Raw genomic sequence first — 24,900 nt, forward strand, 5'->3', positions numbered from 1 at the left:
AGGTATTGTTCACCAAAATGTCTCTACACCAATGAGCAAAGGTATTGTTCACCAAAATGTCTCTACACCAATGAGCAAAGGTATTGTTCACCAAAATGTCTCTACACCGATGAGCAAAGGTATTGTTCACCAAAATGTCTCTACGCCAATGAGCAAAGGTATTGTTCATCAAAATGTCTCTACGCCGATGAGCAAAGGTATTGTTCACCAAAATGTCTCTAAGTTAATGAGCAAAGGTATTGTTCATCAAAATGTCTCTACGCCGATGAGCAAAGGTATTGTTCACCAAAATGTCTCTAAGTTAATGAGCAAAGGTATTGTTCACCAAAATGTCTCTACGCCGATGACCAAAGGTATTGTTCACCAAAATGTCTCTAAGTTAATGAGCAAAGGTATTGTTCACCAAAATGTCTCTACGCCGATGAGCAAAGGTATTGTTCACCAAAATGTCTCTACACCAATGAGCAAAGGTATTGTTCACCAAAATGTCTCTACGCCAATGAGCAAAGCTATTGTTCATCAAAATGTCTCTACACTGATGAGCAAAGGTATTGTTCACCAAAATGTCTCTACGTCGATGAGCAAAGGTATTGTTCATCAAAATGTCTCTACGCCAATGAGCAAAGGTATTGTTCACCAAAATGTCTCTACACCAATGAGCAAAGGTATTGTTCACCAAAATGTCTCTACGCCGATGAGCAAAGGTATTGTTCACCAAAATGTCTCTACACCAATGAGCAAAGGTATTGTTCACCAAAATGTCTCTACGTTGATGAGCAAAGGTATTGTTCACCAAAATGTCTCTACGCCAATGAGCAAAGGTATTGTTCACCAAAATGTCTCTACTCCGATGAGCAAAGGTATTGTTCACCAAAATGTCTCTACGCCAATGAGCAAAGGTATTGTTCACCAAAATGTCTCTACGCTGATGAGCAAAGGTATTTTTCATCAAAATGTCTCTACGCCGATGAGCAAAGGTATTGTTCATCAAAATGTCTCTACACCAATGAGCAAAGGTATTGTTCACCAAAATGTCTCTACACCAATGAGCAAAGGTATTGTTCACCAAAATGTCTCTACGCCGATGAGCAAAGGTATTGTTCACCAAAATGTCTCTACGCCGATGAGCAAAGGTATTGTTCACCAAAATGTCTCTACGCCAATGAGCAAAGGTATTGTTCACCAAAATGTCTCTACACTGATGAGCGAAGGTATTGTTCACCAAAATGTCTCTAGGTCGATGAGCAAAGGTATTGTTCATCAAAATGTCTCTAAGCCAATAAGCAAAGGTATTGTTCACCAAAATGTCTCTACACCAATGAGCAAAGGTATTGTTCACCAAAATGTCTCTAGGTCGATGAGCAAAGGTATTGTTCACCAAAATGTCTCTACACAAATGAGCAAAGGTATTGTTCACCAAAATGTCTCTACGTTGATGAGCAAAGGTATTGTTCACCAAAATGTCTCTACGCCAATGAGCAAAGGTATTGTTCACCAAAATGTCTCTACCCGATGAGCAAAGGTATTGTTCACCAAAATGTCTCTACGCCAATGAGCAAAGGTATTGTTCACCAAAATGTCTCTACGCTGATGAGCAAAGGTATTGTTCATCAAAATGTCTCTACGCCGATGAGCAAAGGTATTGTTCATCAAAATGTCTCTACACCAATGAGCAAAGGTATTGTTCACCAAAATGTCTCTACACCAATGAGCAAAGGTATTGTTCACCAAAATGTCTCTACGTCGATGAGCAAAGGTATTGTTCACCAAAATGTCTCTACACCGATGAGCAAAGGTATTGTTCACCAAAATGTCTCTACGTTGATGAGCAAAGGTATTGTTCACCAAAATGTCTCTACGCCAATGAGCAAAGGTATTGTTCACCAAAATGTCTCTACCCGATGAGCAAAGGTATTGTTCACCAAAATGTCTCTACGCCAATGAGCAAAGTATTGTTCACCAAAATGTCTCTACGTCGATGAGCAAAGGTATTGTTCACCAAAATGTCTCTACACCAATGAGCAAAGGTATTGTTCACCAAAATGTCTCTACGTCGATGAGCAAAGGTATTGTTCATCAAAATGTCTCTACGCCGATGAGCAAAGGTATTGTTCACCAAAATGTCTCTACGCCAATGAGCAAAGGTATTGTTCACCAAAATGTCTCTACACCAATGAGCAAAGGTATTGTTCACCAAAATGTCTCTACGCTGATGAGCAAAGGTATTTTTCATCAAAATGTCTCTACGCCAATGAGCAAAGGTATTGTTCATCAAAATGTCTCTACGCCGATGAGCAAAGGTATTGTTCACCAAAATGTCTCTACGCTGATGAGCAAAGGTATTGTTCATCAAAATGTCTCTACGCCGATGAGCAAAGGTATTGTTCATCAAAATGTCTCTACACCAATGAGCAAAGGTATTGTTCACCAAAATGTCTCTACACCAATGAGCAAAGGTATTGTTCACCAAAATGTCTCTACGTCGATGGGCAAAGGTATTGTTCACCAAAATGTCTCTACACCGATGAGCAAAGGTATTTTTCATCAAAATGTCTCTACGCCGATGAGCAAAGGTATTGTTCACCAAAATGTCTCTACGCCGATGAGCAAAGGTATTGTTCACCAAAATGTCTCTACGCTGATGAGCAAAGGTATTTTTCATCAAAATGTCTCTACGCCGATGAGCAAAGGTATTGTTCATCAAAATGTCTCTACACCAATGAGCAAAGGTATTGTTCACCAAAATGTCTCTACACCAATGAGCAAAGGTATTGTTCACCAAAATGTCTCTACGCCGATGAGCAAAGGTATTGTTCACCAAAATGTCTCTACACCGATGAGCAAAGGTATTGTTCATCAAAATGTCTCTACGCCGATGAGCAAAGGTATTGTTCACCAAAATGTCTCTACGCCAATGAGCAAAGGTATTGTTCACCAAAATGTCTCTACACCAATGAGCAAAGGTATTGTTCACCAAAATGTCTCTACGTCGATGGGCAAAGGTATTGTTCACCAAAATGTCTCTACACCGATGAGCAAAGGTATTGTTCACCAAAATGTCTCTACGTTGATGAGCAAAGGTATTGTTCACCAAAATGTCTCTACGCCAATGAGCAAAGGTATTGTTCACCAAAATGTCTCTACTCCGATGAGCAAAGGTATTGTTCACCAAAATGTCTCTACGCCAATGAGCAAAGGTATTGTTCACCAAAATGTCTCTAGGTCGATGAGCAAAGGTATTGTACACCAAAATGTCTCTGTTTTATAATTTAGGATATTACATTTATATTTTTTATTGCATGCCAGATTTTATAAGTTCCCATGCAGAGTTTTATGTGTGCCAAAATTATAATTAAAAATTAGGGTGTATATACTTAACACTTCCTAAGTATTTTCTCTCTTAATTAATTCATGTTGTAGAAGTGCACGTAAGTCACGAAATGTAAACATATAAATAGACTCAAATTTGTAATAGTCCAAAAGATTGTTCATTGCTAATAAACTCCATAAAACAAACGAATCAGAGTGCAGATCAATTTTCTGGACGAACTCAGTAAATTCTGCGACAAGTGGTCCTTCGAGCCGGATAGTATGGAGGAGTTAGCAAGAAAGAAAAGAGTACGAGCAGGTCATCGCGGTTACCTGACGAAAGTTGTGGCGTCGGCAGCAGGCTTAGTCGACGCATTCGATGAACGAAGAAAGAATGACGCGGAAGAGCAACGCGACAAAATCTTGGAGACAGTCGCTATGCTCCAAAAACTGAATGAAGACATCCTTAACTTGATTGCTGGGGACGAAGAAGCGTCAGAACTTGACATTGTCAGCGAAGTCGAGGAAGCTGGAAGAATAAGTTCTGAAGCAAAGTCGATGGCGAGGAAGCTTCGCCAAAAGATTGACGGCAATTGCGCTTCGGAAAATAGAATGAACAGTTCGTTAAGGTCTGACGGAGGAGCGTCGGTGACCAATAGAACAGTTTGCGCAAAATTGCCAAAGCTGCACGTTAAGCGGTTCAATGGAAATGTTTGCGAATGGCAGGAGTTTTGGGATTCCTTCGAAAGCGCCATTCACGGAAATGGAAGTTTGTCCGACGTTGACAAATTCAATTATCTTCGGGGACTCTTAGGCGAACCAGCGAAGTCATGTATCGCGGGATATTCTTTGACTTCGGCGAACTACAACGCTGCAATAGACGCGTTGAAGGAACGCTATGGGAAGCCAGAATCGGTCCAACGAGCGCACATGCAAAACTTTTGAACTTAGATAGAGTGAAAGATCCGAGAGATATTACGTCTCTTCGTCACTTGTGTGATAGTGTCGAAGCACATCATCGAGGTTTGGATGCATTGGGAGTGGACAGCGCTACGTATTCATCAATCGTGGTACCTTACGTTTTGAACTTGATACCGGAATCGATTCGATTGTTGATCACGAGAGGCGAAAACTTCCATCAGTGGGATATGGACGATATGTTAAGAGCGTTAAAGTGCGAAGTTGAGCTGCGAGAAGAGCATCGAGTTCAGAGAGAGCAACGAGAACGGCATGGTGATCCTGAGAAGTCGTCAAATGGAGCCAGGCGGAACGATACGAAAACAGCAAGCGCCCTCCTGACAAAATCGGGACCGGTTCGTTGCGCATTCTGCCTGGGATGTCATCGGCATGAAGAATGTGAGAAGATCAAGTCAATTGAGGAACGTAAGAATATTATTAAGAAATACGGTCGTTGTTATATTTGTTTGGAAAAGGGCCACATGGCTCGTGACTGTGACAACAATATTAAATGTAGTATATGTAAGAAGAATCACCACAAGGCTCTGTGTGATTCGGGAAAGGAAAGTAAGCCCCAGGGAACTGTTGGACAAGGGGAGGTTGGGAATGTAGATGCCAATAGTAGTAATACTCTATTTGTAAGTCCTAAGAATAGTTGTGAAAAGGCAGGATGCAATGTTGCTTTGCAAACTGCACAAGCAAAACTGGTTGGTAGTAAGTCGGGACGAGTAAGGGTTTTGTTGGATTCTGGGAGTCAGAGATCATTTGTTACTGAAAGGACGGCTAAAGCGTTGGGATGTAAAGTCGTTCGTGAAGAAAATCTGAGAATAGGAACGTTTGGGAAAAGGGCTTTAGAGAACGAGTTGAGAAGGGTTGTGCGATTGGATTTGAGTTCGTTGTCGGGTGGTGAAGTCGTATCTATCGAGGCATATGTTGTACCAGAAATATCAGTAATTAGTAATCAACATTTGGAGGTGGTTCGAAATAACTTTGAACATTTGAAGGGGTTGTGGTTGTCTGATGTTTGTAAGGTAAATGAGGAATTGGAGGTAAACGTACTCGTGGGTGCGGATTACTTGTGGTCGTTGCAGAAAGGTCGTATTATGCGAGGGAAGCAGGGGGAGCCTGTGGCTATCGAGACGGTGCTTGGATGGGTAGTTTCAGGGCCGGTTGGAAGCACGGATAAGAATCAACCCGCCACTGCTCAGGTAAATTTTTGCTCCGCTAATAAAACTTGTATCAACGTAGAAAACTTTTGGGATTTAGAAAGCCTAGGAATTAAGGACAAAGTAAGTGATGTGCATGAATCGGTCATAAACGATCTTAGTTTTGACGGTACGCGTTATTCAGTGGGGTTGCCCTGGAGGGTCACGATCCTTTACCTACTAACTATGACTTAAGTCTTAAGAGAATGAAGGGACAAATCAGACGACTAGGTAAGAACCCAGAATTACTGAAGGAATATGACACTATCATTAAGGCCCAAGAAGAGTTAGGCATCATAGAGAGGGTAGGAAAAGATAGTGTGATTAATTCTCATGCCAAAATACATTACATGCCTCATCAAGCTGTCGTGCGAAAGGATGCCAAGACGACAAAGGTTAGAGTGGTTTATGACGCAAGCGCTAAAGTACTCAAGTCAAGTGTCTCTTTGAATGATTGTTTGCATATCGGACCTTCACTTAATCCACTTTTGTTTGATATTCTGCTTAGGTTCCGTGAGCAAAGAATAGCGCTAATAGCGGACATAGAGAAGGCCTTCCTAAACATTGAAGTGCACGAAAGGGATCGAGATAGCCTAAGGTTTTTGTGGGTAGATGATGTACTGCGCAACAATTTGAATCTTGTAGTTTACCGTTTTGTAGAGTCGTATTTGGGGTGAATTCGTCACCATTTTGCTTAATTCGACGTTAAGGCATCATATTAGCAAATATTTACAGTGCGATAGGGATTTTCAGAAAAACTGCTAAAAGCTTTTACGTGGACGATCTTGCCAGCGGTGAATCTAGTACAGAGCGAGCGTATCAGCTATATCGTAAGGCCAACGAACGCATGAATGAAGGCGGATTTAAGTTACGCAAATGGCGGACTAATGATAGTGCGTTAAGATCGCAAATTGAAGAAGATGTGCGTGACGTGGAAAGTAGTTGCGTTGATGAGCAAACGTATGCGAAAACCACGCTTGCTCAAGTACAGGGTCAATTTGGTAAAGTATTAGGGTTGGAATGGGATAGCGTCGGGGACGTAATAATATTCGATTTCGAAAATTTGAGTGCGAAAGCGGAAAACACGGAACCGACGAAGAGAAATGTGTTGAGTCTGTTAGCTTGTATCTTCGATCCATTAGGGCTCTTGAGTCCTACGATTGTTAAAGCTAAAATTTTCTTTCAAGATATTTGTTACAGTGGCGTGGATTGGGACGATACATTGCCTAAAAGTGTGAAAGAGAAGTGGGAGAAGTGGTTGAGAGATCTAAAGGAGGTAAAGAGTGTTTCAATAGGCAGGTACTCGAGCGGCGTGACTGACACATCTGGCTCAGAATCAAAGCAGAGATATTTTTGCATGGATTTGGGGATGCGTCAAAGCGAGCTTATTGTGCGGTTGTGTATCTAGTAGTTTTGAACGGTAACGATGTTCGTGTTAAGTTGATTGCCAGCAAAACAAGAGTAGCCCCGATGAAAGAACTTAGTATTCCGCGGTTAGAATTAATGGCAGCTAGAATATTGGCTCATTTAATGTCTGCAGTCAGGAAAGCGTTAGAGTCAGAGTATAATTTTGAGGGCATTAAGTATTGGACTGATAGTATGACTGTTTTGTATTGGATAGTCAACTCAGGCAATTGGAAGCAATTTCTTCAGCATAGAGTTGACGAAATATTAAGGCTTAGTTCAAAAACAGAGTGGAGTCATTGTCCAGGTAAGGAAAACCCTGCAGATTTAGGGTCGCGAGGGGTCTTGATGACTGAGTTAAAGAACGCGGAGGTTTGGTGGTCAGGACCGTCTTGGTTGCGGGGTAGTCCAAGGCATTATCCTATGGTGAAGGAGATAGTTCCCACAGTAGACAGCAAGGTTGAAGAGAAAAGGTCATTTGTTGTTAACCTAATCATAAGCGCAAGGTCATTGTTTGGAATTGGTAATGTCATTAGCATAAGTAAATACAGCACACTTACACGGCTGTTAAGAGTTACTGCGTGGGTGAAAAGATTCGTCTATAATTTGAAACAAAAAAGACTAGGATTAGAAATTTTTACCGGACCAATAAAAGCGAGTGGATAAAGTCAGCCCAGCTAGAGTTACGAGAGCAACCCGAGTTTAAGCAGTTAGAAAAACAGTACGGACTGATAGAAAGGAACGGGATACTGCATTGTACGGGAAGATTGGGTGAATCAGATTTGGAGGCAGAAGCTAGAGAGCCGATTGTTTTGCCTAGGAGACAGTATTTCACAGAGCTAGTGATTAGGCAGTGTCATGAATCTGTTATGCATGGGGGAGTTCGGAGCACGTTGGCGCAACTGAGGTCGAAGTATTGGGTACCCAAGGGCAGACAGGAAGTTAAGAGAGTGAGCGGTGGATGTGTAGCTTGTAAACGATGGAACAGTAAGCCGTGTACACAAATAAAGCAAGCAGCGTTACCAGAGTTTAGGGTTAGGAGAGCCGCACCATTTGAAAATTCAGGCGTAGATTTTGCAGGACCTTTGTACGTAAAAACAAAGGCAAGTATGAGCAAGGTGTACATTGCGCTGTTCACCTGCTGTGTGACACGCGCGGTTCACTTAGAGTTAGTGCACGATTTGAGTGCAGCGACATTTCTGCGCTGTTTAAGATTTTTTGCAAGGTTTGGAACACCGAAACGTATTGTTTCTGACAACGCCAAAACATTTAAAGCCGCAAAAAAGACGTTGCGCGACTTATTTCAATGCGAAGAAGTAGATAATTGCCTTAGCGCTAAGAACATTGAGTGGCGATTTAACCTAGAGAGGCCCCATGGTGGGAGGGTTTTCGAAAGGATGATAGGGCTAGTGAAAGTCTGTTTAAGGAAAGTTTTGGGCAACGCAAAACTTACTTTCGACGAACTGACAACTGTTCTAGCTGAAGTTGAAGCTAATTTGAATTCTAGACCCTTAACGTATGAGTACGAGGAAGTGAATAGTGAAGTACTTACTCCTGCACATTTAGTCTATGGTAGGCGCATCGTGACATTACCCGATAGCAAGGACTCAAAAATTAATGATTTAGCACAAGATTTGACTAGAACAAACACTAGGACACGATTCAAACATTTAAGTACCATACTGGAGCATTTTTGGAGCAGGTGGAAACGGGAGTATCTCACGAATCTTCGGGAATTTCATAAGGTTGGGATGGCAGACAAACAGTCGGCGATAATTAAGCCAGGGGATGTGGTCATTGTGTTTGAGCAGGGTAAGAAAAGGGGGGAGTGGAAGACAGGTGTGATTCAGGAATTGATTTGTGGCAAGGATAAGGTCGTTCGTGGTGCAAAGGTTTGCGTGTTGACAAACGGTCGTCGCCAGGTGTTGAATAGAGCGATTCAGCATTTATATCCAGTTGAGGTTAAAGACGAGAGTAAGGATGAAGGGGTTGTTAAGGAAGATATAGTTAGCGGATGTAAGGAGAAGACTAAGAGAAAGGCGAATAAGCAAAGGTATTGTTCACCAAAATGTCTCTACACCAATGAGCAAAGGTATTGTTCACCAAAATGTCTATAGGTCGATGAGCAAAGGTATTGTTCACCAAAATGTCTCTAGGTCGATGAGCAAAGGTATTGTTCACCAAAATGTCTCTAGGTCGATGAGCAAAGGTATTGTTCACCAAAATGTCTCTACACAAATGAGCAAAGGTATTGTTCACCAAAATGTCTCTAGGTCGATGAGCAAAGGTATTGTTCATCAAAATGCCTCTACGCCGATGAGCAAAAATATTGTTCATCAAAATGTCTCTACGCCAATGAGCAAAGGTATTGTTCACCAAAATGTCTCTACGCTGATGAGCAAAGGTATTGTTCATCAAAATGTCTCTACACCAATGAGCAAAGGTATTGTTCACCAAAATGTCTCTACGTCGATGGGCAAAGGTATTGTTCACCAAAATGTCTCTACACCGATGAGCAAAGGTATTGTTCACCAAAATGTCTCTACGTTGATGAGCAAAGGTATTGTTCACCAAAATGTCTCTACGCCAATGAGCAAAGGTATTTTTCACCAAAATGTCTCTACTCCGATGAGCAAAGGTATTGTTCACCAAAATGTCTCTACGCCAATGAGCAAAGGTATTGTTCACCAAAATGTCTCTACACTGATGAGCAAAGGTATTGTTCACCAAAATGTCTCTACACTGATGAGCAAAGGCATTGTTCACCAAAATGTCTCTACACTGATGAGCAAAGGTATTGTTCACCAAAATGTCTCTACGTTGATGAGCAAAGGTATTGTTCACCAAAATGTCTCTACACGGATGAGCAAAGGTATTGTTCACTAAAATGTCTCTACGCCAATGAGCAAAGGTATTGTTCACCAAAATGTCTCTACGTTGATGAGCAAAGGTATTGTTCACCAAAATGTCTCTACGCCAATGAGCAAAGGTATTTTTCACCAAAATGTCTCTACTCCGATGAGCAAAGGTATTGTTCACCTCTACGCCAATGAGCAAAGGTATTGTTCACCAAAATGTCTCTACACTGATGACCAAAGGTATTGTTCACCAAAATGTCTCTACACTGATGACCAAAGGTATTGTTCACCAAAATGTCTCTACGCCAATGAGCAAAAGTATTGTTCCCAAAATGTCTCTACACCGATGAGCAAAGGTATTGTTCACTAAAATGTCTCTACGCCAATGAGCAAAGGTAGTGTTCACCAAAATGTCTCTACCAATGAGCAAAGGTATTGTTCACCAAAATGTCTCTACACCAATGAGCAAAGGTATTGTTCATCAAAATGTCTCTACCCCAATGAGCAAAGGTATTGTTCACCAAAATGTCTCTACACCAGTGAGCAAAGGTATTGTTCACCAAAATGTCTCTACGCCAATGAGCAAAGGTATTGAATTTCATGATTACTGATGGATCAGTACTATTGATTGCATTGTGTGTATCTGCGCAGTATAAAGCAATTTACTATAATGCCATCATACAAAACTGAAGATCTCGTCAAAAAAAGGCATACTTTTCAGAATACTGAGAATATAGGCTGAGTAGATACATTGATGATTGTCATTTTGAGAGTGCAGTAACTGGCTTTGACAAAAAAATGATACGATGAACCTGACGGTTGAAATAAACAATTAAGACCTATAATTAATAGTATACCTCAGCAGCAGCACTCTTCTCCCTGAATGCTTTTAACTTTTCTCGCCGTTTCAATGCTTCTTGCTCTAATGAAGTTTCTTCGGCCATATTTATTTATAGAGTTTTATATTGACCACGCGCACATAGAAGTAGCCTGGGCCGAGAGTCAACAATACAGAGTGATAAAGAGATGTCAGCAAATGGCAGAAAACGATAACACAAAAATCTAGCTTGTACTATTAATTCGTACGAATAACTATGGCATCTACAGATACTCTAATACTGGTATGTTTCATCTTATAGATAATTCTAACATTAGTTGCAGAAATATAAATTATATTTTGACTCAAGCAAGTGCAATATTTTACTTGGCAACAGGGCAGTATCAACTATTATTGTCGAGCAAGATTTTACACTCACCTACAAAACGTGTGTTTGCAAGGTTTGCAGAAGCACGGAGGTGATCCGGTTTTGACATTTTGGAAAGCATTTGGAATACTGATGGAAGGTTTGTTGTTAAAAATGTAGAGTATTGTCGTTCTCATTCTGCAGTTGTTGCGTTGCATAGTCCATTGCAACAGGTTTTCTCTAGATTTTCTCGTAATTGATTGTCCCATTTTTACTAGTACTTTGTCATTTGATGCATTTTGACTGTTTTAAAACTGTCTGTGTATACTGCACCCTTCAAATAAGAAAATTTTCACTTTATTTTGTCTCCTGTCATTTCACATATGAAGCTTTACATTCTGCCAGCAGAATTTATGTCAATTTATAGTGGTTGGTCTCTTATCCATCACTAAACTAGCTTGTGCTTGCTTAAAAGCTCTATTTCTTTGTATTTAAAATGATCCAATGATATTTATTAAAATATACTGTATTGTCAATACTTCATAATGGTTAATACATTGACTTGCAGATCGTGTGTCAGAAGCCATTAGAGAATTTGAATCCAAGAAAGTGAAGAAGTTGTTCTGTGTTGTTTGATGGCATTAATCTATGCACATAAAAAGGCACAATTAATTGACAAGGAAAGTGTACATGAATTGGAAACAAGATTGAAAAAGATTCGAACAAGTGTTGGTGAGAATGTGCTATACTTTGCTGCAATGCTTTTATGGCACACAGGGCATCATGAAAAAGCAAGAGAATATGTTGACAGAATGTTGAAAATGTCCAATGGTTCGAAAGAGGTTTTCTAAACATGCCTTTCACATCATAACCACAATTTAACCTGTCTTCTTACAAGTACACAAGATTCTGCCATTAAGAAATCCATAAAATATTTTGATGAGGCTTTACAGGGGTATGTTAATGTTAAGTCGGTGCAAACACAAAAAACATTTTTAATTTCTTTTATAAGACAACAAAAATGCAAAATAGACAAATGAACAGAAACATTTCAATTTTTCACTAAAATATATGCACAATTGATTTGCAAATTCTCTTTTATTGATTGATTCTTTTCATTGGTTGAGCTCAGATCAGTTTTCATTGGCTAATTCAAGCACAGCTATAGACCAATCAGCGCACATGTTTTAATGCATTTATTTTATAATCTACGTTGTTTTACACAAGCACATAGCTACATATTTTTGGTAAGGTGGTGAGAGTATGGAAGTACATTGAGTTATGTTTCAAACACTTAAAAAATTTATGAAGTTAGCTATTGGCAATTGAATTGAAGGGCAGCATTGATTGAAATAAAAATATTTCGGTGTCGTAGCTAACTGGCAAGTTTTAGTATTGCAATTCTATGATTGTATTGCAATAGTATTGAAACGATCATACATATGATCATTGAACGGAATAGTGTAACATAATTTTCTACTTAAGGTGGTTGTATGTTTTCCTTATTTTGAGCCTGCACTTATTGAAAAGATGAAAATTCAACTTGCTTTACAAGATTGGGAACAAACTATGGACGTTGCTCAAAGGTGATCTAGAATCTTTTTACAACGTATATTTGCGTTATAGAAACCAACATAACCATTGTTAGAATCTTGAATAACGTACGTACGGGTTATAAAAATTTACTTTTTCGAAATTCAGCATAAATGTTTAAATCAAAATTCAGCGTAAACATAAAATTATGTTTAACAAATCTGAGAAGAATTGGGACTACTGCAGTTTAGTGGACACCTTGGACGCTGACCCAAACCCTAATCCTATAATTCTAAGCAAAAACGAGCCCGCGCTCCCCATACAAGCACTTCTGGTGTCCGCTAAACTGCAGTCCAGCCGAAGGATTAAACAGTCATCGTTTTATTCTATCATTTTTCTACTTCACTGCTATCAATTTTTTAACGGAGACAAAACACCTGATTTTATTTAATTTTTATCGAAGGTGTTTGAAATTAAACCGTTACTCTTTGGATGCTCACAAAATGAGTATTATATCTTTTCTGTTTCTTGATGGAAAGTACGATGAAGCTGCTGAAAAGATCAGTGAATTGATTCATCTCTATGACAGACATGAACCTAAAAGTCATTCACTGTATTTTGAAGCGGAAAGACTTTATAGCCGTGTGGTGAGTCTGGCAAAAATCATTTATCAGTTTTCTGCTATCGACTTGGAAGTGACTGACATTCGTTTTCATGAAATACTTTACCTACTAACTATAGAACTATATATACCCAAATAGTCTAGCATATACTAACACATTTTTTATTATATTTAAAAAAATGAACGCTTTTCTTGTAGTGTGGAAGGAATACATTAGTTCTTCAACAAACATTTGAATTAATTGTTCGAGCCCAGTCTCTCAATGAGACGAATGCCGAGTACACTGCTGAAGTACGCAGCTACCTTTGAATTTGTTTTTGAAATTTACTTAAATTGTACTTGACGTACTATAAAAATTCAATCTCTTTCTCAAATCTTTTCTTCTGAGAACACCTCATAACTACTTTACAACTTTTTTACAACTTTTTTACAACTTTTTTTACACGCATCTTTTATTTTTCTATTGTGTATACTGATTTGTTCTAAGTGTCCCAGTAAAGCGTTCTTGCCTCCAGTTAAGTGTACTAAATCGTTCTATGTATCATAGTAATGCGCTCTTGCTACAAATTGAGAAAACTTTTTCGTTCTTAATATGCTCGTAAAGCGTTTTTGCTACCAAATAAGAATAGTAATTCGTTCTAAGTATCCCGGTAAAGTATTCTTGCTAGCATTTAAGTTCTTGCCAAGTGTCCTAGTATTTTAAATCTATTGTAAATTTTCATTTCTAAACGACTTATGACATTATTTCTACCTGAACTATATCCCGAACATTGTTTTCATTATTTAGGTAAGAGAAGAAAGGCTCCGCGACCTATAGTCAACGATGTACTTCACACGCTAAAATCAGCGATGTCCTTATTACGTCGTTGTAAAGTCAATTCAGCCTTGACAGTCCAGTTGTTTTCTCAAATCTTTCATTTTATCAACATGTGGTTGTTTAATCGCATTGTTCTTGAACCGCAACTCAAACTCTGCACTCGATCCTGGGGGATATTGTTACTCAATAGACTAGAGCGTCTTCATTCTTCGGCTAAAATTCAAGGTATCGAATTGGCCGCTGAATGTCATTTGGCCAGAGTTGGTCAGGTGAGAGCTTCTTTACATACTTTGAATAAAGTCGAGTAATACTGTTATAATCCCTGTACCACTGCTCTTAAATGATCCCCTGTATCCATTGCCTTTGTTCTTAAATGATCCATCGTATACATTAGCACTGTTCTTAAATGATCCCTTATATACGTTAGCACTGTTCTTAAATGATCCCTTGTAACCATTACCTTTGTTCTTAAATGATCCCTTGTATGCATTAGCATTGTTCTTAAATGATCCCTTGTACCCATTAGCATTGTTCTTAAATGGTCTCCCTGTCCCTCACCTTTCTTTTGTAACGACCCCTGTATGTATTACTTTGACAGTCTGTTATAAGTAGTGTACTACATAATGAATCCCGTCCGCGATCATCACACAACATACTATACATCATATAATATACTATGTATATTAATCCTTGTTTATCCTTCCACCACCAGGCAGCATTGCTACTACAAATGCCAAAGCAAGATTCGGCAAACATCACATCAAATTGCTTCAAACTCAACTCACTTCAAATACGTCAACTTTTGGACTTTTATCAGCCAGAGAGGGACGAGCCTCCCGTCTCTTTGGACCTCATCGAAAAAGCAGTTAGTATTGCGGAGAGCGCCGCTGACCAGAGCGCCCGCATTGATGGAGATGAAGTAAATCTTGAAGAAGAACCGGAACTACAATTACCATTCTTACTTCCTGACGATAGTTATTTCGTCGAGAATACTTGCGGCGTGCCACTAGGATTGAAGGAGTTAGGAGTTCCTTTCTCCTCTAATTGCCCCAGGTAGCTGGATTGGATAATCTCAATCCTCGTGTTTCGACCCGCCGAATTCATCGAGAAACGATCAAGTTTTCTTTTACCAGTTTTATTCATGCTTTCCGATGTTTTTCCTGCAATGTTTTTCCAAAATTTTCAGAATGAACAAACATATAAAGAAGAGCTTTCGTAGAAGTTTCTTTCTAGATTAAAACTTTTCATGGAAAATTTACCTATCCTTAGCAAAAATAATTTAATTTGACTGTAGTTAAAATATATAATTTTTATGAAATAAAAAATCTTCCAAAAGGTTCATTACCAACTCAATACTTGATATAAGAAAAATGACACAATTGCTGATCAGTTATACTTCGAATTTTATACATACATATTCATCATGTTCCTCATTGCTCTAAATTGCCCTATTTACATATTCATCATAATACTGATGTTAACCCTAGCTCTTTCGCCCATGTTATACGTAGTTATTTCTAAATCTCGTAATGTTCTTCATTGCTCCTCATTGTCCCTTCTAAAGGTTTATGCAAACTTACAATCCAACCAAAGGCATCCGGATACTGGACAGTTCATTTTGAGGCTGTTGAAGGTAAATTTGCTCCATGATGTTCATTTGTTTTCAAAAGATGATTTTATGTTTGCTCACGACAATTTTCTTTCTCTTTGAATTTTTAGTAACCGAGGGTCCTCCTTTAGAGGTTTGTTTACAGTATACGTATGTCTTTATCTTGAACTTATAATCCTTAATCACAGGATTAAGTTTTATATCATGTGAATAACTCTTACAAACCTTGGGATAATGTTTAAAATCATGTGGCGAAATTTTTAATTGCGTAAGTGTAGATTCGAATTTTTCATTCGCTGGCTCCATGAGACTCAATTTTAAATCATGGAATTGGATATTTGTGTGTGAATGATCTAATTGTGAAAGATTATGTACATTCTTTGGGCTGAATGAAAAATCTCTCTCCATAGGCTCAATCCTATGTCACGGACCTAAAGCCATGGATTGAATCTTAAATCCAGGGGATTTTATCTTCAATTAATTTAACGGTTTTTATGTTGTTTATTTTGTAGACTATTAAAATTACTTTAAATAAAGGAAACAAGGGAATGGGCGTCAGCATCGTAGCTGCTAAGGTGAAAATCTTCAATTTCTTTACTTCTTCTCCCCCCCCCCCTCCCGCCGCGGCTATCATTAAGTTTGTAATGCCCCTAGTCTATCTCCCCCTGGCATTATCAGGCTGGTATTGGTCCCAAAATTCCCCTCTCCCTGCTCTTGATGGTTGTACAATCGTTGAAGGAGTATGAATCAAAACTATGTGTACCAACCTAAGTCCTCTCGTTAGTAAAAATCCAGGAAAAAAGAGTTAGTCCTGCATATCCAAAAAAACGCATTATATCTCAGGGCGGCGGTCAGGGAAAATCTGGTATATACGTTAAAGAGGTTATTGCCAATGGACCAGCTGCTGTGGTACGTCGATTGATGTTTTGGACATTTTTAAGAATTCTTTTTATTGGATAAATTGATAATTTTTTTTTGTTTTCTTTGTGTTTTAGGATGGCCGTGTGAGTCCCGGTGACCAAATCATTGAGGTTGACGGCGAGTCCTTGGTTGGGATAGAACAAGAGGAGTATGTATTTTCAGAGTTTTAATTTTAAGTGATGTCTTATGGAAAAATCGCGTTTTTTTACGATACCTGAATAAATCCCAACATCGTGATGTTATTATTTACGTATAATATTAAGATATGAAAGAAACTAGAACTGTCTTTTGAAATATCAGCACAGTCTACAGTTAGTATTGTAGTTCAGTTGGCAGACATTGAAGGGAATGATTATCTTGTTACTATACCTGAGTACATCACAACAACGTGATGTTATTATCTATGATATTAAAGATATGAAAGAAACTAGAACTGTATTTTAAAATATCATCATAGTCTACAGTTGGTATTGTATTCAGTTGAAGAGAATGATTATCTTGTTACTATACCTGAGTACATCACAACAACGTGATGTTATTGTGTATGATATTGAAGTATGAAAGAAACTAGAACTGTGTTTTGAAATATCATCATAGTCCACAGTTGGTCTTGTAGTTCAGTTAAAAGAACATTGAAGACAATAACACAATTTTGTTATTTATAATATGTTACGTACAAACAGAAGACTACAGTAGAAATCGCTACATCATCAACGTGTATTTTTCCTTATTTCTGTTTCTTTCTTTTTAAAGTGCTGTGAAGATTTTAATAAAATGTGGCTCCATCGTGAATTTGACAATTGCAAAAGGAGCTGCGGAAGGTCATGGTGTCGTGAAGATATTGAACGATGTCTTTTATAGGTCAAAACAACCAATTCCTAAATTGGTCAAAAATACCAAAACAAAATGGTAAATTTACCAATTTATTTGACCAATTTTATTTGGTTGTTTTACCATTAAATAAGCATTTTTTCAGGTGCATATCCATGACCATTTGACCAATATAGAGGATCTTTTAACTAAGCTAAAGAAAATCAATCACACAATTAGAAATAGCACATTTTTGCAAACACAGAATACTTAAAACCTCTACTACATGCCATTAATTAACACTACAAAAGTTTTCTACTTCATAGAAGAAATAAAATTATCGACAAAAGTTGGCAATTGAGCCTTACAATTGCCACTAATTTAAAAGCAAATGTTCTAAAAGAATAAATACATTTTGCCATGTCCATTAACGCCTTTAGGATACTCAGCATTAAAAGTATAAAAAGAACTAAGTAAAATAATAACTGCGTTGACAATATTTTCTGTTTTCAACTTTGCCACAATCATCCCCTCAGCCACCAACATTATTGAATGAATGTTTCTTAATGTTCCTGTTGATAGGAGTCTAGGAGACGAACTTTTGTTAATGATCTCTTGAACTTCCCCCAATCTTTAACCCTTCAACAGAGATAAAATTATTCATCAATTTTTCACACATTTATGCAGAAAATATTATTTGTGACAATACCAACTCTTACATCAACAATGTCCCAAAATAGCTTTTTGTTCATATCTTGATGGGTGCGTTGGTCATCTAACACAAAAGGCAAACATGCCATTATACACCGGTTCTTGACCTCTAAAATAATCAACATAGCATAGAATGAATATATTACCATTATCACTCTCTAAAGCATTAACACTTCAGTATAAATAGGGATTTTAACTTATTGATTTTTACACCAACCTTCCTCATCTTCAACTGGACAATCCTCCAGCTCTTCAAGGATAGTGCTGACATTCTTTTGCTTTGTATTTTTAATAGCAGACAGCATTTTATATTTGTGCAAATTCCATTGTTCCTTCATGTCTTGCACAACATCACTCTTCTCCAAAATACGTCCTAACTCTGCTTTCAGCTGGAAAAAATTATACCAAAAAACTAATTATCTTTCTCTAAGTAATTGTGTTACAACTGACAGTTTTGCTACAGCATACATACTAATGGACAGCGGCAGATTAATAATTGGCAAAAAACTCATATTCATAAATTCATATGCTACATATAATCTGTTGAATTAAAATTGTTTGTAGTACTAGAATCTAGTAAAGTATACCATGCACATATGAATATTACCCTCTCATCAGGCTAACATGCCTGATACTTCAAACAAACTCAAAAAATCAGAAAAAGAAATGAAACCTTACTTCAACTCCCTTGGTGTGTTTGAAAAAAGGGTAGTCATGCAGAAGCTTCCAAACCCTTGTATTGTTCACCAAAATGTCTTTATGCCGATGAGCAAAGGTATTGTTCATCAACACATTGATCTTGCTCAAGTCTTGCAAGCCAATATTAAACATTTCAACCAACTGCTTTTGTTGAATTACAATAGCTGCTTCTGTTTCACCTTCTAGAAGAGATGGGAGAGAATTGCAAGCTGATTTCTTACTTTTCCTACCAGGTTTTCCCTTTGGAATTAGGACCCTTCTTCAAGCCGCCGCTTTTGAGCTTGGGATGCTCTTCTTCAGATTAAGGACTCGGTCTGCTATTTTGTTTGCCCATAGTTGCTGGAAAAACAAAACAATGACAGTACTTTATGAAACTGAATTATGCAGCAATATAATTGATTTTTTTAACCTACATGACCAGAACCAAATGCTCCCTTTAAGAATGGATACTTTTGAATTAACATAAGAGCAATGTGTTTTCTTTCATGAACAGTTGGCGATTCAGTATGTGCCAAAATTGAAGAAGTTAATTGCCTGTTTAATGCATTTTTTTCATTTGGATTTAGTTCCTGCCTTTTTAATGCCTCCTCCACTGCTGGTTCCCACTATACACAAACAGCATGGTTTAATATGATATGGCAATCTTTATTAACATATTTTAAACTTGTAGTGTGTAAAAAACTAAGTTTTAATGCTACTTACTCTTGTTGGCAAACAAAACTTGGACAACCAATTGGAATTGTTCACATTAGCTGTCAAGGGACTCCTTGGAACTAGGCTGGTCCTTGAGATGTCTCTCTGGTCCAATGTTCTTAAAAAATAGTAAAATTCAACCTTAACATACAACATAAAGAAGTAAAGAAATAACGCAGCAAAATTTTCAAAACTCCAACACTGTATTTACTGTGGAATTTATGTAATTCCACAATGAGTAACAAAAATGAAAAGTGGAATTACATCCATTCATGGAAAGAGAATGTTAATTTCTTTATATAACAAAAGATTTTATATAACAAAATAATTGAGTTCAGGAAAATTTCCTATGTAACTGAGCCAAACATGAAACATTGTATATTTATGAACTAGCATTAGAACAAATATTGTATACAAATAATGGCTTCAGCCTTCATACCTCATCATTTTGATGATCAGCTGAAGTACTAAGAACAATGTCTACATTTACATCCAAGTTGATGGTTCTTATGTGGCTTGAATAGATGTGCGAGTACACTGTTGAAGCTGATTCTGACAAGCCCTGTTAATAGAGGATTGAATCATAAATTCTACTTATAGTGACTCTTCATCAAACATAATACAACATAACTAAAGCATAGAGGAACAAAACAATATATAGTAAGCAGACTAAATGCTTTTAAGCTAATTCAGGCAAAATAGGAGCAATGGTTCATCTGGATCCACACAATTACAACACAAACAAGTCAAGCTGGGTTGCTTGATACCTCATCATGATTTTCTTGATGATCAGCTGAATTACTCGGAATGTCTGGATTCACATCCTTGTTGATGGTTCTGATGTTGTTCGAAGTGACACAAGAGTGTGTTGTTGAAGCTGATGACCCCTGTTAATAGATGAAGCCTGAAATTTTACTTCTGGTGATTTTATAACGACACAATCAAAGCACATGGCAGTAAAAAATATAATCAACAAACCAATAACAAACCAAGTATTTTGAACGATTTTATGTAGAAAACCTGTAAGGCTTCAATGTACCTTTTGAGTAACGTCATTCCAAACACACGTAAACTTCTTGTGAAGTTTTATTCGAGGAATCATCTCATAAATATCATGTGGTTCTAAACTGAAAAAATCCTCGCCGTCGACTTGATTAGCTTTAAAAATATAAGAAGCAAAACGTCAATGAAATTACGTTATTGCTGTTGGTATTCTCTAAAAGCGCTTGACCAAATCTGCCTGCTAGCAAAACGTAAACAAGGCAAGTCATCTATAAATCTAATTTTGAATTATTTTCTACACTAGATTTATGCACGAGACAACAACCCTCACACATGCGACCTACATTTCAGGATGAGACAATACCTTTAAAATCTTCGACAATTTCATCCAATTTGTTGTTTTTCAAAAAAAGAATAATGTCAGCGACAGATGATTGTTTGTTGATTTCCATTTTGCCCACAATAGAAGAGTTTAAACGCTTAAATGCACTTCGACAAAGCACAAGAAGTTTAGAAACACGCCACGCGACTACATACATCGGCAACAGGCAGTCAGACACGTGCCGCTTTGCGTAATGGGATGTCAAGTGGCCAAATCGACCAATCGCCGCAAGTTCGCATCTAATTGGACAAAGAAATGCACTTAATGACACTTAATACTGATCTGATTTTACTCAGTCATTGCTCTAACAAACGGTAACGGAGTTGTCACTTGACTAGTGACGCAAGAATATTCGTAAAAATTCAATTAATTATGCCACGATTGTGTTGTCAGGTATGTGCAACGTTTTTTTCAACGTCTGTCGCTGGATTGTTGCATCATTTGGTCGCTGTTCATGAACACGATGCCAGATTGCATATTTCTGCGAAGTGCCGGAATGTAATTCAACCTTCGCTAAGGTAAACTTTTGATTCTTGATACGACACTGATTTGTTTGTTATTTGTTAAAAATATTTACTTATTCAGTGCGCTCACGGATTTGTTGTTTAGGTTAACTCTTACAAAAGTCATCTTAGAAGAAAGCACGCCAATGTTGACTTAAACTCACGTGATCTATGTTGCGTTGAATCAGCGAGTAGCACTCACAACAATTTTGTCCTGATGAGGATGGCCTTGAACTCTTAATTGATGAATTCAACAGGAAAATAAACTTGATGACTCTGTTCAAGCAATGGAACACAAAATGCTCAATTTCTTCTAAAACAAAAGAAATCAATCTGCTCACACAAAATGTGTGGATAACATTGTAGAAGATTCCACTGAACTTGTCCAAGGAACAGTCAAAGCAATTAAACACGGTTTGCAAAATTGCTTAGAGAAAGCTGGATTAAATTATAATGATGTGCCAGGTCTTGATGAATTATTTGATGAAGGACATGTATCTCAAATCCATTCAAACATATTTCCACAAAGTATAAACAGAATGCTTATTTTGAGGAGCATTTTGGCTTAGTTGTAAGTTTTATTTCTATGTTTTTGACTTTTTGAGTTTTTGGATAAAGTTTTTTTGAGATTTTTAACATATTTGAGCCAGCTGCTCTTTAGTGCTTGTTATGCATAATCATTATTTTAATTGTAGCAACCTAGACAAATTAATCTTGGACACAGAGTTGTGAAAAGACGTTCAAGGACTGTGTACAAAGAAGTTATTAAAGATGAAGAAATCATGTACATACCACTGCTTAAATCCTTGGAAAAAATGCTCAATGTAAAAGGAGTACTTGAACAGGTCAGATTGTTAATAGCATGGTTGTGTGTTTTTTTTATGTTGGCAAGTTTATGAAACTATGACAACTACATCTTTGCAAGTATCAATAACATATCAATAACAGGGTTGCAAAATATTAATACATGTTCTATGTATAACCATAAAAGGAACTTTATGTTTGGAAAAGTATATTCCAATTATTTCATGAAAATATGAAAATAGCCTGATTTCAATTTGAAATGTCTGATGGTAGGAAGGCACCCATCCTATCAATCAGACATTTCCATTGCTGGTTAATAATAAATTTAATTTATTAATAAATTTAATGTTTTCATTCTTCGATTTCAATTTCAGCTAAACCATGGTCATCTTCGGCAACATAAACATGATGATGTGATTGAGGATGTTTGCGATGGCCAGTATTTCAAAACCCATCCTCTGTTTTCCAAGGACTCAACTGCTTTACAAATCATGCTTTACTATGATGAGTTGGAAATTGCAAATGCCCTTGGTAGTAAAACTGGAAAGCATAAGTTAGGTAATAGTTTAATGACATCATAGTGACTAAATCAGTCACTCAAATGTAAAAAAGTGTATGAGCAATGAAAGGCTATAAGAAGCTCTTATTACATCATATGCCATTATTTCTGTATGACAGGAGTTGTTTACTACACAATTGGAAATATTGATCCTCGATATCGATCCCAGTGTGATAACATTCACCTACTCCTTATGGCAACAGTTCCAATTATCAAAAAATATGGCATTGACATTCTCTTGGAGCCTTTCATGAATGACCTTGAATACCTTGAACAAGTAAGTGATCCTATTTATTGTTTTTTAGCTTATTACCTGTTATTGATAATTGTACAGAGTAAGTAGTTTGGTAAAAATTGCTTAAAATTAACTGTCACACTTCTTTTTTGAGGATGGTGGACACCAGTTCATTGTTAAAGGTGAACCTATGTCATTTTCTGGGACTATTGTGTTGGTTTCTGGAGACAATCTTGGATCACAACTAATGGGTGGATTCAAAGAAGGTCCAGGTGCATATTTGAAATGCCGGCAATGCATGGGACCACTGAACAAATAAAGCAGAAGGTATGTATGTTTATGATAATAAATTATTAACCAGCTTCAACATAGATCAAATGTTTTATTATGGTTTTTAGCAGACCAGGAACATACACTTTAAGGTAATTCTTTCAGTTTTTAGAAAAACATTTTACACTTCGAACTCGTGCTGGTCATGACCGCCAATGTGAACTGATTAAAGAAAACCCAGAACTGAGTAAAGCATATGGGCTTTGCAGGAGATCAATTCTTTGCAACTCTAGGTATTTTCATGTAGCAGATGGCATGCCAGGTGATGCAACAAACAAAACAAACAAACAACATTTGTATACCGGCCAGTATTAATCCCTGCCAGGGGGGTTGACCGGTCCATGAACTTTGCCAGGTGATGCAATGCATTATATACTAGAAGGAGTACTTCAGTATGTATGTAAATAATTGCTGAAGGACTTCATATTTAAAGAAAAATTTTTAACAGTGGAGCAACTTAATGAAAGAATTAACTCTTTAGATTATGGATATTTTAATGATAAAAACAAGCCATCACCAATCACCCGGACAACTTTAAGGAGTGAAAACAATAGTTTAAAGCAAAAAGTTAGGGTTTAGTGATTGTCACAAGCATTAATACCATCACCCTTGATTTAAATGATTGGTTTTTCTTTTTATAGCAAGACAAATGTGGTGCCTTGGAAAATTCCTTCCTTTAGCTCTCGGCAATGCCATTCCTCAGGATGAAGAAAAGTGGATGCATTTTCTGTTGCTCCTTAAAATTGTTGACATTGTTTTTTCACCAATCACAAACACTGATGAACTTGCTATCCTGGAAGGATACCTGGAGGAATTTTTGTGGAAATTCACCCAGCTTTATCCTGGGCTTTCAGTTATACCCAAGATGCATTACTTGGTTCATTACCCAGCTCATATTTACAGGTATGATTTTGCTGGTTTGTATCTTAGTTTATAAATAAAAATATGGTATGTAACTCAAAATGCATGTGAAAGTTACATCATTGGTTTCCCTCTAGTTAACTTGATTTTGTCAGATTTGGACCAATGATTCAGAGCTGGTGCATGCGATATGAAGCAAAGCACAGTTACTTTAAAAGATTGGCTTCATACCTTGAAAACTTCACTAATGTTGCATTTAGCCTTGCTGAACGACATCAAACCAGAAGTTTCTATCTAAGAAATCAACCCATTGCAAAAAAGCCTAAAATTGGTAGGATTTTTTTGAATAGATTGATTTTAATTCTAAAAACAAAGAGGTCAATTTTTAGTAACGTCTCTAGTAAGATAATAAATTGATGTTTGTTTGTTTGTTTTTCTTTAGATTCTGCAAAAGAAATTGTTGCTAAGAATAGTGAACATTATTATTTGCTCAAAGAGAAGGAACCTAACTTAAGTGGCATTAGTATTTTGTCAAGGTAAAGTGCACATAGTGATTATTTTTATTACAGAAGATGGTGACTATTGCAAGAAAAAATTGCTAGTACTTTATAAAATGAAACATCAGACAGTATCTTCATTGATATCTAATAGCTTTTTTCCTTTTTCATTTGTGTGCACATTTCATGCGACCGATTTCATAAAGATGACAAATACTTTCAATATTGGCATCTTCGAATCCTTGATTCTAAGTAAGTACCGACCAGAAAGTATATGACAAAGAGTTTCTATAAAATATGCTTTATATGTTCTTACATCAACAATAGCCACAATTGTATCTGAGCAGTTTACAGCCAAGTTATTTATAGGTTTCTTTATGTTGCTATATAATGAT

At 37.3% G+C, this 24,900-nt stretch overlaps 6 protein-coding genes and 1 long non-coding RNA gene across 9 annotated transcripts; 5 read left to right on the forward strand and 2 right to left on the reverse strand.

Moving 5' to 3' along the window:
- The first annotated feature begins 3,591 nt into the window (after positions 1-3,591).
- On the forward strand, positions 3,592-4,254 carry LOC124457238. Its single transcript, XM_047007520.1, has one exon. The coding sequence runs from the start codon at positions 3,592-3,594 to the stop codon at positions 4,252-4,254; it is 663 nt and encodes a 220-aa protein (XP_046863476.1).
- Positions 4,255-10,739: 6,485 nt separating this feature from the next.
- LOC124458474 (tetratricopeptide repeat protein 21B-like) lies at positions 10,740-11,624 on the forward strand. The gene is made up of 3 exons (XM_047008489.1): positions 10,740-10,854; positions 10,948-11,077; positions 11,486-11,624. The coding sequence occupies exons 1-3, from the start codon at positions 10,828-10,830 to the stop codon at positions 11,551-11,553; spliced, it is 225 nt and encodes a 74-aa protein (XP_046864445.1). The 5' UTR covers positions 10,740-10,827; the 3' UTR covers positions 11,554-11,624.
- A 699-nt stretch (positions 11,625-12,323) lies between these two features.
- On the forward strand, positions 12,324-15,218 carry LOC124458471 (afadin-like). 2 transcript variants are annotated; one of them, XM_047008484.1, is made up of 4 exons: positions 12,363-12,503; positions 12,914-13,097; positions 13,860-14,158; positions 14,602-15,218. In XM_047008484.1, exons 3-4 carry the CDS (start codon positions 13,922-13,924, stop codon positions 14,944-14,946), a joined length of 582 nt encoding a protein of 193 aa, XP_046864440.1. In that variant the 5' UTR covers positions 12,363-12,503; positions 12,914-13,097; positions 13,860-13,921; the 3' UTR covers positions 14,947-15,218. The 2 variants fall into 2 exon arrangements, with proteins under 2 accessions (XP_046864441.1, XP_046864440.1); XM_047008485.1 differs by lacking the exons at positions 13,860-14,158; positions 14,602-15,218 and adding an exon at positions 13,271-13,722 and having other exon boundaries at positions 12,324-12,503.
- Positions 15,219-17,051: 1,833 nt separating this feature from the next.
- On the reverse strand, positions 17,052-17,422 carry LOC124458479. The gene is made up of 2 exons (XR_006953208.1): positions 17,374-17,422; positions 17,052-17,297 (listed from the first exon to the last, which is right to left on the reverse strand). It is a non-coding gene; the product is annotated as an uncharacterized LOC124458479 (long non-coding RNA).
- Positions 17,423-17,465: 43 nt separating this feature from the next.
- On the reverse strand, positions 17,466-20,866 carry LOC124458473. Of its 2 annotated transcripts, XM_047008487.1 has the most exons (6): positions 20,699-20,866; positions 20,372-20,490; positions 20,100-20,219; positions 19,772-19,894; positions 19,342-19,450; positions 19,195-19,244 (listed from the first exon to the last, which is right to left on the reverse strand). In XM_047008487.1, the coding sequence occupies exons 1-5, from the start codon at positions 20,784-20,786 to the stop codon at positions 19,388-19,390; spliced, it is 513 nt and encodes a 170-aa protein (XP_046864443.1). In that variant the 5' UTR covers positions 20,787-20,866; the 3' UTR covers positions 19,195-19,244; positions 19,342-19,387. The 2 variants fall into 2 exon arrangements, with proteins under 2 accessions (XP_046864444.1, XP_046864443.1); XM_047008488.1 differs by lacking the exons at positions 19,195-19,244; positions 19,342-19,450; positions 19,772-19,894; positions 20,100-20,219 and adding exons at positions 17,466-17,868; positions 17,949-18,049; positions 18,158-18,329.
- An 845-nt stretch (positions 20,867-21,711) lies between these two features.
- On the forward strand, positions 21,712-23,468 carry LOC124458472. Its single transcript, XM_047008486.1, has 6 exons — positions 21,712-21,790; positions 21,915-22,064; positions 22,398-22,581; positions 22,702-22,859; positions 22,972-23,144; positions 23,253-23,468. Exons 2-5 carry the CDS (start codon positions 22,002-22,004, stop codon positions 23,134-23,136), a joined length of 570 nt encoding a protein of 189 aa, XP_046864442.1. The 5' UTR covers positions 21,712-21,790; positions 21,915-22,001; the 3' UTR covers positions 23,137-23,144; positions 23,253-23,468.
- An 87-nt stretch (positions 23,469-23,555) lies between these two features.
- LOC124458475 lies at positions 23,556-24,627 on the forward strand. Its single transcript, XM_047008490.1, has 4 exons — positions 23,556-23,715; positions 23,789-24,050; positions 24,164-24,339; positions 24,451-24,627. Exons 2-4 carry the CDS (start codon positions 23,797-23,799, stop codon positions 24,546-24,548), a joined length of 528 nt encoding a protein of 175 aa, XP_046864446.1. The 5' UTR covers positions 23,556-23,715; positions 23,789-23,796; the 3' UTR covers positions 24,549-24,627.
- The last annotated feature ends 273 nt before the right edge of the window (positions 24,628-24,900 follow it).

Source organism: Xenia sp. Carnegie-2017, unplaced genomic scaffold (assembly GCF_021976095.1).
Source record: "Xenia sp. Carnegie-2017 unplaced genomic scaffold, XeniaSp_v1 HiC_scaffold_6, whole genome shotgun sequence".
NCBI lineage: Eukaryota > Metazoa > Cnidaria > Anthozoa > Malacalcyonacea > Xeniidae > Xenia > Xenia sp. Carnegie-2017.

Excerpts from the sequence above, each read along its gene's own strand:
- LOC124457238 (XM_047007520.1), top strand. The coding sequence starts at position 3,592 with ATGGAGGAGTTAGCAAGAAAGAAAAGAGTACGAGCAGGTCATCGCGGT.
- LOC124458474 (XM_047008489.1), top strand. The coding sequence starts at position 10,828 with ATGGCATCTACAGATACTCTAATACTG. Across the intron at positions 10,855-10,947 it reads CTACAGATACTCTAATACTG|GGCAGTATCAACTATTATTG; the intron begins GTATGTTTCATC and ends ACTTGGCAACAG. Across the intron at positions 11,078-11,485 it reads ATTTGGAATACTGATGGAAG|ATCGTGTGTCAGAAGCCATT; the intron begins GTTTGTTGTTAA and ends ATTGACTTGCAG.
- LOC124458471 (XM_047008484.1), top strand. The coding sequence starts at position 13,922 with ATGTCCTTATTACGTCGTTGTAAAGTCAATTCAGCCTTGACAGTCCAG. Across the intron at positions 14,159-14,601 it reads ATTTGGCCAGAGTTGGTCAG|GCAGCATTGCTACTACAAAT; the intron begins GTGAGAGCTTCT and ends TTCCACCACCAG.
- LOC124458473 (XM_047008487.1), bottom strand. The coding sequence starts at position 20,786 with ATGGAAATCAACAAACAATCATCTGTCGCTGACATTATTCTTTTTTTG. Across the intron at positions 20,491-20,698 it reads AATTGTCGAAGATTTTAAAG|CTAATCAAGTCGACGGCGAG; the intron begins GTATTGTCTCAT and ends ATATTTTTAAAG. Across the intron at positions 20,220-20,371 it reads GGAATGACGTTACTCAAAAG|GGGTCATCAGCTTCAACAAC; the intron begins GTACATTGAAGC and ends ATCTATTAACAG.
- LOC124458472 (XM_047008486.1), top strand. The coding sequence starts at position 22,002 with ATGTACATACCACTGCTTAAATCCTTGGAAAAAATGCTCAATGTAAAA. Across the intron at positions 22,582-22,701 it reads AACTGGAAAGCATAAGTTAG|GAGTTGTTTACTACACAATT; the intron begins GTAATAGTTTAA and ends TCTGTATGACAG. Across the intron at positions 22,860-22,971 it reads ACCTTGAATACCTTGAACAA|GATGGTGGACACCAGTTCAT; the intron begins GTAAGTGATCCT and ends TTCTTTTTTGAG.
- LOC124458475 (XM_047008490.1), top strand. The coding sequence starts at position 23,797 with ATGTGGTGCCTTGGAAAATTCCTTCCTTTAGCTCTCGGCAATGCCATT. Across the intron at positions 24,051-24,163 it reads TACCCAGCTCATATTTACAG|ATTTGGACCAATGATTCAGA; the intron begins GTATGATTTTGC and ends TGATTTTGTCAG. Across the intron at positions 24,340-24,450 it reads TGCAAAAAAGCCTAAAATTG|ATTCTGCAAAAGAAATTGTT; the intron begins GTAGGATTTTTT and ends GTTTTTCTTTAG.